The sequence below is a fragment of the Sesamum indicum genome, linkage group LG2, assembly GCF_026168435.1.
Source record: "Sesamum indicum cultivar Baizhima isolate 11 linkage group LG2, ASM2616843v1, whole genome shotgun sequence".
NCBI lineage: Eukaryota > Viridiplantae > Streptophyta > Magnoliopsida > Lamiales > Pedaliaceae > Sesamum > Sesamum indicum.
In genome coordinates, this window is record NC_142658.1 from 11,651,797 (window position 1) to 11,666,885 (window position 15,089).

At 35.0% G+C, this 15,089-nt stretch overlaps 1 protein-coding gene across 2 annotated transcripts; it reads left to right on the top strand.

Annotated features, from left to right (window-relative positions):
* The first annotated feature begins 538 nt into the window (after nt 1-538).
* On the top strand, nt 539-14,631 carry LOC105155539 (kinesin-like protein KIN-4A). 2 transcript variants are annotated; one of them, XM_011071434.3, is made up of 26 exons: nt 544-933; nt 2,199-2,345; nt 2,451-2,600; nt 4,580-4,833; nt 5,975-6,162; nt 6,246-6,370; nt 6,940-6,976; nt 7,159-7,250; nt 7,363-7,473; nt 8,025-8,138; nt 8,262-8,349; nt 8,540-8,652; nt 9,789-9,887; nt 9,980-10,093; nt 10,201-10,317; nt 10,395-10,475; nt 10,684-10,755; nt 11,348-11,441; nt 11,656-11,687; nt 11,774-11,871; nt 12,003-12,101; nt 12,247-12,468; nt 13,148-13,310; nt 13,389-13,535; nt 13,613-13,924; nt 14,179-14,631. In XM_011071434.3, the coding sequence occupies exons 1-25, from the start codon at nt 808-810 to the stop codon at nt 13,838-13,840; spliced, it is 3,111 nt and encodes a 1,036-aa protein (XP_011069736.1). In that variant the 5' UTR covers nt 544-807; the 3' UTR covers nt 13,841-13,924; nt 14,179-14,631. The 2 variants fall into 2 exon arrangements, with proteins under 2 accessions (XP_088733737.1, XP_011069736.1); XM_088877611.1 differs by having other exon boundaries at nt 539-933; nt 13,148-13,535.
* Nucleotides 14,632-15,089: the final 458 nt, after the last annotated feature.

Below are 15,089 nucleotides of genomic sequence, written 5' to 3' on the forward strand. Positions count from 1 at the left end.
AAGTCTTGAAATCCCATTCGGGGTGCCGGTGTAGTGTACTGTGCCAGAATTGCAATGAAGAAGATTTAAAATAAAAAAGGATAATTACACTCTCATTTTTTGTAATTTGGTGTAATTATATATATATTTCTTATGATTTGAAAAATTACACCTTGCAATCTTGAGATGTGCTTTCATCTAACAAATAGATTGCTCGTTAATCAAAATTCACTTAATTTGTTGTTTTACTTTTGATTGACTTAATACTGACTTATTGCAGGTTAAATAATTTTTTTTGAACTAAACTATTCTTATAATGATAAAGATATACTACTTTAGAGACGTTAGATATAATTTTTAAAACTATATGGGTTCTAGATGTAATTATATCAAATTTTAGGGGAGGGGAGTGTAATTATCATAAATAGAAAAGCAAACTAAAATAATAATATATACACACCTACTGAAGTGAAAGTCTACAGTTACACACAGAACACACACTAAAATACATATACACACAGCAGAGGCGGCTTCTTCTTCTATTCCCTCAACTACCCTTTATTACTACCATACTCTCTCTCTCTCTCTCTTGCATATAGTAACAATATAGTTGGCTGTCTTCTTAACTTCTCTCTCTCTCTAGTTGCTGCATCATTTTCTGGTCCAAGAACTCTCTTTCTGTCTTTCACCCTTCCCCTCCCTCCTGTGAATTTTTTCTGCTAACTGTTTGTCAAACCACATTGAGCGCATTTGGCATTTTTCTTCCTTGGGTGGGGTTGTTTTTAGCTCTGGTTTTTATTTCGAGGCCCAAAAGGTGTATTTCTCACAATGGAAGCCAACTCCTCCGGGGAGGATTGTTGCGTCAAAGTGGCAGTTCATGTGAGGCCTCTGTTGGGAGATGAGAAGATTCAGGGCTGTAAGGATTGTGTCACTATTGTGTCCGGGAAGCCTCAGGTACTCAAAACACTCACAATGTGATGTGGGCTTTTGCTGTGAAGTACTGAAATTGCTGCAATTTCAAGAAAACAAGTGTTCCTTTTTTTCGGTTGCTGTGGTTGTCTGTGAGTTGGTTTAGGGTTGATTTTTTGCTGTTGGGATTGATGGGTCTTGAGAAGATCTGATCTTTCTTTGATGATATAATCCCAAGATTTTAGCTCTCATTGCCATTTGGGAAATTTGGTAGGCCATGCATGTTGAAGTTTGAGGTGCAGTGTTATCATGATCTGAGGTTTTTGGTGATTCCACAGCAATCCGGAGTTGGGTTGTGTCCAAGTAGGAAAAACATTCATAGTTCTAACATTTTCTTTTGCCATGTGATTTGGTCATCTTTTTTTGGCATTTCCAGAAGAAATTTTAGGCTTGCAAGTAATTCCAGAGTTGGATAATTTCCTTGCAAATTCCTATTATCAAGATTTGTAAAAGTTTAGCATCTTGAGAGGGATTTGGTTGTGAAATTTGGTTCATTGTTTGATTTTCTCTCGCAGTATAGTAAATCTCTCTCTCTCTCTCTCTCTCTCCCTCCCTCCCTCCCCTTCTTGAAATCAAGGATAGATGAATTCAGGACGCATGGATAGTATTTGGGAAATTTGCATCCTGTTGCATTACTGATGCATCCTCCAATAAAAATATGATGAGCAAATTTTCTGTTTTTGTATTTTCTTTCTTGGCTTACTTTTATTATCCTTTCCTTTTGGGTGGGGAATTGGGGCTTGGTTGGACTCGTGTTTGGGTATGTTCTGCTGACAGAATAATCTTACTGGTAATTCTTGCTCTGCAATGTCTGTTTTTTTAAAACTCCTGTCTAAAGAGAAGATATGAACCGTTATGTCGCACTTCTTTTAGTGTGTGAGATCAATGCAATTATCTCAAAGGCCTGGATAAAAAGCAGAATCTGTTTCTGTCAAAGGTGTGGTTTTATTTGCTCGTTTCTGCTGAAACATGCTCCTATAATCAAGCTGATTTTCATAGTCATTCATTTCAAGTAGTTTGCACAATTACTAAGTGGGGAAATGAACTATCCAGTAGCTTCTTTCTTATGCAATTTTTGTCCAAATTTGTTATTCTTCTGAGTGATAAATATTTTGTATTTGTCTTTTCATTTGTTTTCTTTGCCGTTTTACGGTTCCCTTGCTCACTTATTTCTCATTGGTGACTTGTAGATGCATTAAGCTGCATTGTTATTTCTTGTCTTATTGATACTGGTTATATTTCTGCTCCAGGTGCAACTTGGCACCCATTCATTTACATTTGATCATGTCTATGGTAGTACCGGCTCTCCCTCGACTGCCATGTATGAAGAGTGTGTTGCACCTCTGGTTGATGGCTTGTTTCAAGGGTATAATGCTACTGTTCTTGCCTATGGGCAGGTAAAGCTTAAGTCTTAATTTTTTTTGCATAAGTGGAAGTTAACATTACAATCCTGGCAGCAAAATAGTTTGTATCTGAAAGATATGAGTTCCGATGTGGTGCAGACAGGGTCAGGGAAAACATACACCATGGGTACTAGTCTCAAAGATGGATGCCAAACAGGACTAATTCCTAAAGTTATGAATGCTTTATTCAGCAAGATTGAAACCCTGAAGCATGAAATCGAATTCCAACTACACGTTTCCTTCATCGAGGTTCATCCTGTCATCCTTCGACGTTCTTTCATAATTTATGGATTGTCATCTATTACATATAGTGAATATCCTTCATGTCAGTATGCATATATGTACTAGGTATGAAACCTTTGGTGTAAAGGCATATTTAAACTCTAAGAAACTAAAATATGTCCTGAGTGCAATACCTATAATGCTTGTCATCCTTATACAAATGTGAAGGTTATTTAAAACATTTAATTCTATCATTTGTAATTCTCTTCTAAATTTACTTGATAATATTAAAAAATTTAATCCTAAAAAGTGAAAAAATTTCTATCTTGTATTGACTAATTATTATATTTGATGATCTTGTATTTTAATAAATTAGTGTGGAAGTAAAATACAAAATATAAAAAGAATCCAATACTAAAATAAAATTAATGAGTCAAAGTTTCTTATTTTTGAATTTTTTATGAGAAAATTCAATTTAATAAAATTGACATGTTTTATTTATAATTTTATTTGGCGATATTCTATGTTTTCAATTTTATTTATTTTTATTATATTATTTTTGTGTGATATGTGTTATGAAATAATTTTAAACTAATTATTTATTAATTATTATTAACAAAATTTTAATCTAATTAGACATCCGTTGTAGCAGTATTTGTATAGCTAGGTCCTTAAATTAGGCAAATTTTGTCAAAATATTGTTTACACGCCTCATTAACTTCTAAATTTGAAATATTACATAATGTTGTTTTTTGCTTTTAATTGTAAATTTTAATTTCACATTTTTAGTGTGATTTCTTGATCTTATTCATATGAATCTAACTAGTATTCTCTCTTTCTTAATCAATAATATATTATGTTCTTACAAACTTAGAGGTATTCGACTAAACTTATTTAAAACATTTTATATGCTCTTACATCTTACAAGATGTTGTAAGTGCTTAAAAATATTGAATCGTATTTCAGAAATGAACTCTTAAAGTATTTGGACAAATAAAAGATCTTATTGTTTACTAGTAATTATACACATCATATTTTCTTATTGATATTCTTTTATTAATATCTTTTTATTTGCAAAAAATATTTTAAATTTATGAATATACTAATTATTTGTTACTTTTAAGAAGAAATTATCCAAATTGAATAAATAAAAGGTATTCACAGAAAGACACTTCTAACAAAAAGGAAACTTATTTAGTAATTCTAATTCCTCTCAACTACTTAGATAAGGTATTCAGACGATTAAATTGTCTTTATAGAATTAATTCTATTATGATTATGATTTATTTTTAAAAGAATTACTTAAGTAAGGTTACGAGTGTCTTTTCACAATGAGGAACAAATACTTAGGATATTCACACTTTTATATATAGTATAGATATAGATATATGTGAAGTTTACTGCATTATTACCCAGGAAACATATCCGGCGTTTTTCTCGGAGAAAATAACTTGTCAGGTGATTATGTAAAGGAGACTGTCCATTTTGCCTGTTTGTCATCAATTGTCACCATAAGGTTCTCTATTGCATAAAGGTTGACTGAAAGCACTTGGCCTGAATTGGCATGACTAGAGACACTTGGTATTCATTATAGAATTTTCATATTTGTACTTGGACTCCAAAGTTGATTATCCAGTTCCTGTTATCATCAACAAGGGTTATTTGTTTAACATTTTGGTTCTTGATGGATAATTGCTCCTTTTCCCTGGATGGGACTCTGGCCTCAGTCATGTTTTGATTTGAAGATTTAAAACAATGGTATCGGTACTTTTTGGCTCAAAAAATGGCTTCATGTAACCCTTAATGATATTGCTTCAATAATCCAAGCATTTTGACTTACCCAAAATGCGTAGAGTGAGTTTTGCATCATTTTGCAACTAATTGTACTGTCTTTAGTTATTACTATGCTGCTGCTTTTGTATGAACGTTCTCTTTTAATTACCGTTCTCTAATGGTTCAGCATCAAATTTTATTGCTGACATTGAACTTTATATTTTCATTTGAAGATTCATAAAGAAGATGTGAGGGACCTGCTAGATCCTGATTCTGCTAACAAACCAGAGATAGCAAATGGACATGCTGGAAAATTGACCATCCCTGGGAAACCTCCAATACAAATTCGTGAAACATCAAATGGTGTAATTACACTTGCAGGATCTACGGAGCGCAGTGTTAAAACACTCAAAGAAATGGCTGATTGCCTGGAGCAAGGATCACTAAGCAGGGCAACAGGGAGTACGAACATGAACAGTCAGTCAAGGTAGATAACACAATGAATATTACTGGTTCATGATGCCTTTCCAGAGAAAACTGAGCATGTAACAGTATGATTCCTTGTGAAAATGGTTGGAAAATATCCATCACCCTGATGCAGGATAGTCCTTCAATAGTGTTACGAATCAACAAATAGGATCTAAAAGACTGCCTTACTGATAAAATAATGCTGGATGATTTAAAGAAAAGAAAAGAAAAGAAATCGAACAAGAAGTTTAAGGCAAAAGAAATGCTTCTGATATTTATCTAAAAGGCAAAAGCTGTAGAACCTCCCTTTGGAAACCTTTCATTTCTCTAAGACCTTCTAAGGTTCTCTCCTGGAAAAATCTTAGTGGAGTCTCACCATTAAAAAATTGAAAAACTTGCAAGAGCTGAATTTCTACTAATTAACTGAGTTTGAAAGAGGTTAGAGCACATTTACAGACTACAAGAATCTAATCACAGTAAAATCACACTGTGACCAACTTCCAACATTTCAAGCATACTAGAATTCTTTACTGTGAATCACAGAATCATTCTGTAGTTATATAACTACAAATCCTGGTGCTACCCACTTTGTTCTCTACTTCCTAAATGATTGATCGAATTCCTCCTCTCTCTATTCCAACTCAGTCAACTCTTAAGTGTTGGTAGCTCAACCTATAAGGTACTATTGACATGTAGCATGTAGGGACGGGCGGATTTATGCTTAAATTAACAAGAAAACAAGTTTAAAAGCTAAGGCATAAATATAATGAGGATTATCTTCAATAGACCTTGTGTTTCCTTTGCAATTATTTTGCTATATTTTTTAATATTTAAGGCTCAACTTGCTTCATCAATCATTGTTCAACTTTCAACCTCTTAGTAAATGTTAAGAGATGCTTTTACATAAGCTGGAAACTCATGAACTGGTAAAATAAAATCTCTAATAATAGATAAAACCGGCAATCCCATTGTTAATGGAAAGTTAGGTAATTTCATTGCATCCATTTATTTTATTAATTGCATTTGTTTTTACATAATTAACTTACAAGTCAAGCTTTTTGAGAAACCTAATTTGGAGAATATATTTTGAAATCTCATGCTCCCAAATGTGTTTTATGTTATTGCTGAGAGTAATCTTTCTCTTTCTTTTCTCTCAAAAGCCGTTCTCATGCCATCTTCACCATCACGATGGAGCAGATGCGTAGGCTTCATCCAGGTACTTCTAGTGATGGTAATCTAAATGACTGTATGACTGAAGAGTATCTATGTGCCAAGTTGCATTTGGTGGATCTTGCTGGATCAGAGCGTGCGAAGAGAACTGGCTCCGATGGTCTACGCTTTAAGGAAGGTAAGCAAGCAAAATTTCATTGGCTGTTGATTCTCAGATGTCGCTTCTCATACCAAAATTTTGAAACACATGCGTTTATGCAGGAGTTCACATTAACAAGGGCCTTCTTGCACTTGGCAATGTTATAAGTGCTCTTGGAGATGAAAAAAAGCGAAAAGAAGGTGTTCACGTGCCATATCGGGATAGTAAACTCACTCGGTTACTTCAGGTTTGACCTACCTTCACTATTCTAAGGAAAACGGCATTAGCTTTGTCATATAATATATTTTTTCATCAGATTATATATACCTAGTGTTTGCTTTGATGCTTATTTTGTAATAAACCTTTCTTGCATTACAAATAATCAAATTGTGATCAATTTGTAATGCTCTCCCGAGTTTCAATAGAGAACCATGCACTTCTCATGCCCCAGATTGGGTACAATAGGAAGTACCAGCATGTGTCCATATTCTTGCTCTTTTCTGTCATGTCAGAATGGACTGAATATTTGAAGTATTTTTGGTATCAGCTTAACCAAGAGAAAGAATATTAAGCATGAGCTTTATCTTCTAATGTCACTATGGAACTCTGGTTGGTTCAATTCGTAAACTGACACATTGTTCAGAATTATTGTAAGTTGTTTATAACTCTATTTTTGAGGATTTGAGCATCACACAACCTGCATTTCTTTTTTGACTCAAATATTTCCTTGTATTCTATACCGAGTAACTTCCTACTCCTCTTGTTACTGTGCTGTTCTCTCTTGTTATATTTGATGTTTTAAGCCTTTGGTGGCAGGATTCTCTTGGTGGAAACAGCAGAACAGTAATGATAGGTAACATATATTTTTCTGTTGTTTTGTTCATGGGAATGATTCTTATTATGATTATCCGTATCCTGTTAGCAATTTATTGTTATTTATGTTCTTCACTGCCTTCAAAAGTATGATTTACAACATTGAAATGGCAAACTGAAAACCAAAAGTACTTTTGCTTATGTTCTAACTTGTTTTTCCAGCATGCATTAGTCCTGCCGATATAAATGCTGAAGAAACTCTTAATACTCTGAAATATGCCAATCGTGCTCGGAATATCCAGAACAAACCTGTTGTAAGTGTTGAAGTGTTCTATCAGTATCTCCCCATTTTCAGATATAAATGTTGGTACACTTCTCTCTTAAAGATTTGTCATATCGAGATCATTTTGCTTGCTCGATGACCAGATAAACAGAGATCCCATGTCTAGTGAAATGCTGAAGATGCGTCAACAATTGGAATATCTGCAAGCTGAACTTTGTGCCCGTGGCGGAGGAGTTTCATTTGATGAAATACAGGTAAACTTGATCTTTATAGTGAACCCCTGGACATGGGAATCATCTGGAAGACTCCACATGCTTACGTTCCAAAAGTTTCCTGGAAATGCTTGGAACTTGTATGAATTAGACAAGATTCTTTTAACTGTTCTCACTACTTCGCATGCTATTTTGTCTTTAAATTACTAAAACATGACCTTGTTATCCGGCCAGTATTTTAGTTTCATTTGCAAGAAATGTGTTTTTGCCTACCTTTCAAATTTGATTCAAAATGGAAGGCCAATTTGTCAAAATCTGTGTGGGACAGTTGACGGTGGAGCTTGGACTAAAAGACATGGTTTGATATTTATAGAAATGCTATATTGATATTGCACCTTTTCCACAAATGGATAATGATCTTTGTAGTCTCTCTTAAAATATATCTATTCTGAAAATGTAGCCTTTCACTCAAACACTAAATTTTTTGAAGCTTTTTCTATTCAATGATCCATTAACACCTTTATGTAAAGATATTTATGTACATTGTCAAAAAATTGCATGGAGACAGCCCTAACTCGAGTTAAATCTTGCAGGTTCTTAGAGATAGGATTGCTTGGCTTGAGGCTACTAATGAGGAGCTGTGTCGGGAACTTAATGAGTTTCGCAAGAGAGGCGGTACTATTGAGCCACATGAAGTCACTTCGAAAGTATGTAACTATCTTTAATAGGAAACATAAAATCTAGCATGAGCACTACATATGTATTTGTTGACGAACATGCATATCTCTAATCTCGTATCCCAAGTTTTTATAAGGAATTACGTTTTGCAGGTGGGCGGAATTGGTGCAACGAAAAGTGAAGGTCTCAAAAGGGGATTGCAAAGTATGGAGTCATGTGATTATCAAATGAGTGAAAGCAGTACGTTACTCTATGTTAGAACATAGCTTACAACTTGATGTTCATCTTTTGACTAATGGTTATAGTTAGCTTAAAATAATTCTAATCAAGAAAATGAACTTAGTGTACTTTAAACTTCATTTTCCACAGAACATACAAATTTTCATTTTAGGATTGCATATTTGCAGTATTCAAATGTCAATTTTTTCAGGTGATTCTGGAGATATTGATGAAGACACCGCGAAGGAGTTGGAGCATACCTATTTGCAGAATAGTATGGACAAAGAATTGAATGAATTAAATCGACAGTTGGAGAAGAAAGAGGTAATGTAGTTTCCAAATGCAATTTGTTACATGTTGGGATATTTCATGTTCTTTCCTTATCATTATGTCCCGATTATAAGTCCATTACCTTATGAGGTAATGAAATTTCTCTCTAATTCTGGACATAATTATGATTTTGGACGTTCTGAACTTTAATTTGATCTTCATCTAAATGGTTGAGGGCCCTAAAGCATTTGGATTCTGTTGGTTAAATTCCATAGAAAATGATGTTTTCAGTGGCTACTAACAGATGTTGGAATAATATCTGAAACTGGTTGGAGAAAGTCCTATGCCGCAGAGAGGTCCTTGACATCTATGACAAAGTCCTAAGCAAAGATATACCTGACCGAAGGCACCATCTGATACTCAAACAAGTACTGGAAAACTAATAGATGGCTGCATGAAAGTCCTTTCCTCACATAGGATAAGTTTTCTCGAGTTTGCATATATTATGAGGCTGCCTACACTTCTCTACATAAAAAACCTCTGAACTTCCATCAATATAACTGGAAAGGCATGAATCACCTAATATAAACTAAACAACCAAATCAGCCTCGATTAAATGCCATCTCTGACACTCTAAAGGCTTTTGGACTCTGTGGGTAGTGTACAAACTGAGTTATCATAAGTTCCAAAGGCAGTACAGAGGCAGTTTGTGTCTATGTTTGCCTACAATGGTGTCCTGTATTTGGATTTGGGATTCCACATTGTGGTCACTAAAAGGACATCTGCCTGGATTAACATGAGGGGTATTTAGAGCAAGTGAGCAGTTTCTCCACTTTTCAGGTCTCTCCAGTTTGCTAAAATGCTGCTTGTCGCTTCTGGTGTTCATTTTCTCATATATAACCCCATTGATGATCTTGCCAATGTAATGTCATGGTCTCCACAAATTAGCTTTCTGCTTGATTACAAGATAAACTGCCAACTCCAAATTGGATATACCTGAAATGATCCAATCAAATTTTTCTCTTCCATATTTTCCAGTAAAGGAATGCCAACTGTATCTACTGTATTTGCATGACATTAGCTGCTTATTGCACTTTTTATATGAAGCAAATTTCCTGCCCAGTCATCATGCGTCTGAATTGATTCAAAGCAAAAATTTCCTTTGTTTTATATAAAACTACATCTTGCAGTCAGAGATGAAACTTTTTGGAGGATATGACACAACGGCTCTTAAGCAACACTTTGGAAAGAAGATCATGGAACTTGAGGAGGAAAAAAGGACTGTCCAGGTTTCATACTAAGAACAAGAACTATTCAATGACAACAATGTTGGCAACCTTTTATAATCAATCTCTCATCTTCACCTATTTAATGGATGCAGCGTGAAAGGGATAAATTGTTGGCAGAAGTTGAAAACCTTTCTGCAAATTCTGATGGACATGCACAAAAAGTGCAAGACGCTCACTCCCAGAAATTAAAACTTCTTGAAGCTCAGGTTTACTATGACACATTTTTCCGAGTACCTTGTTTCTCATTTCATTTATTTACTGTTGATTTGACACAATATATCCTTAAATAAATCTTGTAATTTCTGTACTTCAGATACAAGATCTTAAGAAGAAAGAAGAGAATCAGGTTCAACTCTTAAAACAGAAACAAAAGAGTGATGAAGCAGCCAAAAAGTTACAAGATGAAATACAGTGCATCAAGGCACAAAAGGTCAGATTTTGCTTTTCCTTGTTTACATATTTTCACCTTATATTTTCTTGTATTCCAATAGTTTTTTGGTGTTGTAGGTTCAACTGCAGCATAAGATTAAACAGGAAGCCGAACAATTCCGACAATGGAAAGCATCTCGAGAAAAGGAACTATTACAGGTAATTTTGCTGCTTATGTTCGTATAAAAAATTGTATAAAAGCAATCTGTAATTTGTGCAGCTGAACAAAACATTAAGAAGTATTATCTTCAACTATGGTATGAATGAATATTTGTTTGCATTTATATAAATCCTAATGATCTCCTGGGAGGATGTACCTTTCGAATCTTTTGCTTTTTTGAGTTTAAACTTGTCTCTTTATATACAGTTAAGGAAGGAGGGGAGAAGAAACGAGTATGAAAGACATAAACTGCAAGCATTGAATCAGCGTCAAAAAATGGTGAGAATCTTTTATTTGTGCATTTATAGATAACTTTCTAGTTTCAACTTTTTAGCACAAAATGATAAATAATACATGGCAAATGTGATTCACTTTTCCAGTTGCAACAGAGAGATTCTCTTTGAAAATCATTTAATTCTTTTGCCTGTTCTAGTATTTGACGTCAGAATATTGTGTGTAAATTTTGTCATGAAGAAATGGCTAGAGAACCTAAATACAGAATTTGAATTTTCTGCCGTATCAATTTATTAGTTCTTAAGTCATCGTTTTATAGTATCTGAACTCTGCCAAGATTAGCACTGCTCTTTGTTCTTCATCTTTGGGATTTGAACATGAAGTTCTTAGTTGTTCTTTTAGGTGTTTTGGCACTTTGGGGATTCAAACAATTGAATCAGTTTACCTCTCTGTTTATACAATTAGTGAATGCAACAAACATATAAACATACTTGCATGTTTTATTCTTGTGTCGATTATTCTGTATCCTCGAAAGCTAATTTTGACCTTATATTATACTTGCCAAACATAAATCACAGATACACATGGATTCTATTGAATGTATTGATGGAATGCCCGCTGAATGATTGTAATTCAGGTTCTTCAGAGGAAGACTGAGGAAGCTGCAATGGCTACCAAGAGGTTAAAAGAATTGCTAGAAGCACGGAAAACTACAGCCCGAGAAAACTCTGGTAGGAGTCTTTTGCCCTACAAAATACCATCTTATTGTCATCTTTTTCTGCATATATGCTTTACTTGATGAGGTCTTCGAAGTTAACTGTCTAGGATAGGACAATGTTGATGAAGTCTTGACACTTAAGTTTTCATATTGATGGTCATCAGAAGTAGTTTTATGAACACATTCCTCATTTATATATTTGATACTGATGTTAGATTTCTTTCCAGTGAGTAGCAACGGGAATGGAGTAAATGCACAGGTAGTCCCTTACTCAACTCCCAGCAGAAGATCTCAATCTTTCACCTTATGTAGTCAAACTATGTAAACCTGATCTTTGATTTTCAGAGCAATGAAAAGTCCTTGCAGCGTTGGCTAGATCATGAGCTTGAAGTTATGGTGAATGTTCATGAAGTTCGTTTCGAGTATGAGAAGCAAAGTGAAGTGTATGTACCGTTCATTTTTCTTTTTTTAATTTTATTACAGATCTTCTTTATATGATTTCATTACATGTATTCCGCACATACAAATGCAACTTCTGGTGCTATTTGTAAAGTGTTTGTTGGCTCATCTCCAGTCGGGCTGCATTGGCAGAAGAGTTGGCTGTTTTGAGACAGGTTGATGAATTTGCTTCCAAGGGTGTTAGCCCTCCTAGAGGGAAGAATGGCTTATCGAGGTAATCATATTCTTACAGCCGGTTATGTGATTAAGTGAAAATCAACTGTGCTATAGTTCTTCCATATTAAAGGATTAACATATGCAAATCTTGAGTTGCCATGGAAATTTAGAAACTGTTCTTGATTTGCTTCTTTACTTTCCAGGGCATCTTCAATGTCACCAAATGCAAGAATGGCGAGGATTGCTTCTCTTGAAAGCATGCTTAGTATTTCATCAAATTCACTTGTTTCCATGGCCTCACAGCTTTCAGAAGCAGAAGAACGAGAGCGTAGTGTCAGTAGTCGTGGACGCTGGAACCAGCTTCGCTCTATGGGGGATGCAAAAAACCTGCTCCAGTATATGTTCAACTATCTTGGCGATGCAAGGTAGATAGGCAAAATTAATATCCTAATCAGTTGAAACTTTTTCTTTTGTTCTTTGTTCTCTATGGTGTGCGTGCCACTGCAGCTTTAAGGAAACAAAGCACTAGTTAAAAGCAGTTTCAATATCTGAAAATTCCTAATCTAGTTGTTCATTCTAGTGAACATGAATACCCATGAGAAACATAAGTAAAGATACTTAGCCTTGAGAAGGACTACTAATTGATCACCAAAACTGACATTTGTTCAATTAAGGGAGCAATGATTATTTTGATATTTCATTTGAAACATTATATTGATCCTTCCGACCAATCTTGTTATCTTCATTACTAGACCTCTTATATTTCAAGTAGTATGGTTAAGCTCATTTTGCAGCCTGTTATATCCCCATGATGTCTAAGCTCTCATTCTGAAGGAACCTTCCTCTCTCTCTTCAAAAGAAAAGGGACTGTAAGGCGTTGAATGAAATATAAATAAAGCTTGAACACTGGCTAATCATTTAAATGATCTGCCTATCCATTCTCACTAATAGATGAACCAGTGGATGGAATAGGTTTGGAGGAAAGTACGAAAGGGCTATAGAGTTGAGACAGTGATGGAACCAGAATCTGGAACCCCAGAGATTGTAGGAAATCGTAACTTGCTTGATCCAATTAACTTTATAGGATTTTCATTTCATCAACAGGTGCCAATTGTGGGAAAAGGAAACTGAGATCAAAGAGATGAAAGACCAGATGAAAGAACTTGTAGGCTTATTGCGACAAAGTGAAGTCAGAAGGAAGGAAATCGAAAAGGAGCTAAAACTGAGAGAGCAAGATGTTGCTACTGGATTGGCTACACCTCCTTCAGTACGATTGCTTTTTGTTTATGTTCTTGCTGATTGTGTTTCTTTTTCTACTCCTTTCTTGACTTTTCTTGCGCTACAGGGAAACTCGCACAAACACGTTGCAGATGATACTAGTGGCCCTTTATCTCCAATTCCAGTACCAGCACAGAAACAACTCAAATATACGGCAGGAATTGCTAATGGTTCAGTCAGAGAATCTGCAGTATTCACGGATCAAACACGAAAGGTTCATTTACTACTACTTACACTTGATGTTGCTACAGAGTGTTCTATTTGTCTTCACAAGTTCTCTTGTAAGTGCAGATGGTGCCTATGGGTCAGTTGTCAATGAAGAAATTAGCACTTGTTGGACACGGTGGGAAACTGTGGAGATGGAAGAGGAGTCATCACCAGTGGCTATTACAGTTCAAGTGGAAGTGGCAAAAACCTTGGAGACTCTCGGAATGGATTAGACACAGTGATGAAACGATCATGAGGGCCAGGCCTCGTCCGCAGGCTCTTCCTGATGTTATGTATAGAAACGGTCACTAGCTAATATATCTCAACCTTGTGCATTCATTACCCATTCCAGCTCCCGACACATGGCACAGGGAAGTGTATTTGAAATAAGTGCAGGTAAAGTTCACAAAATAATCTACTACTTGAGATATAGTCTAATCATGCCATACAATATTCTCATCCGGCTATAAAGTTACAATCATAGTACATATCCTTGGAACCTTGAAAGATTATTATAACATTACCTTGAACATCAGGATGTCCCCTTACTCAGTTACTCTCGACTTTCTTCATGTAGGAAAATTCGTATATCACATGTAGTTTTTCAGTCCAATTTTTCAAAAATTCATTTTCCATTATGTGAAATGCAGGTTGATGTATATGTGGCAGTTGGACAACTTTTGCCTATAGGTTATAGCTATATCGGTAGACAGGAACATGAGTGAAATGGTTTTTTCGACCTTGGAATTTTGTAGTCGTGGTTGCTCATCGGTTGCATCTTGTGGAACGGTGCCACTATGAATGGGTACTCACTTGCCTGCGTAATACTGAGGACCACACTTTGAGCTGTGGAAATTCTGATGTAACGGAGATGGTTATATTTGTGCATCTCCTGGTGTACTCCATTGTTGTATATACGTGTCCAAAGTCTTATCTTATTTTCATCAAATCACTGTAGTGCTTGTGAAATTCTCCTTTCTTCTTCTGTAAGGGTTTCTTCCTGTTTGATTTTTTTTGGCTAATTGGCCTGTTTGTACATTGTGTGTAAGCACAATATTGGTCTTTTTTAAAGGGGTTATGCAGTGCAGCATTAGGTTCGGAAAGATAGTTTGGTTTGTGCTCATAGTTTTTTCTTATTTCATCATCTTTCAAGATCTTCTACTTCAATCATATTTCTCCAAGCAAGTTATATGTGGCTCAATCTTGTATGTCATTCTGGCGGAAACAGGAGACCAGCTTGAATCCTTCTAAATCTATACGTACAGTTTGTGATGCATGGATATACACGATATGATACGCCTGATATATAATTTACACAACTTTTAGGATATGACATGGTTTTCACATGATAATTCTTTAAGTGTACTGTACAATATATATAACTATGTATATATATACAATCATTACATACATGTAAACATGTAATTAGTAAATCATTTATAAAATTATATATGTCATTGTAATGAGAAATATTTTATTTTGTTCATAATATTTAGAGGCAAACAAAAGATGATTTTCCGATTACAATACTGTTGACAGAAATAAAATATAATAGTAAAAA

Bases quoted from the DNA above. Each gene is read 5' to 3' on its own strand.
- LOC105155539 (XM_088877611.1), top strand. From the start codon at position 808: ATGGAAGCCAACTCCTCCGGGGAGGATTGTTGCGTCAAAGTGGCAGTT. The intron at 8,350-8,539 runs GTACGTTACTCT...CAATTTTTTCAG, and splicing joins TTATCAAATGAGTGAAAGCA to GTGATTCTGGAGATATTGAT. The intron at 12,469-13,147 runs GTAGATAGGCAA...TTTCATCAACAG, and splicing joins AACTATCTTGGCGATGCAAG to GTGCCAATTGTGGGAAAAGG.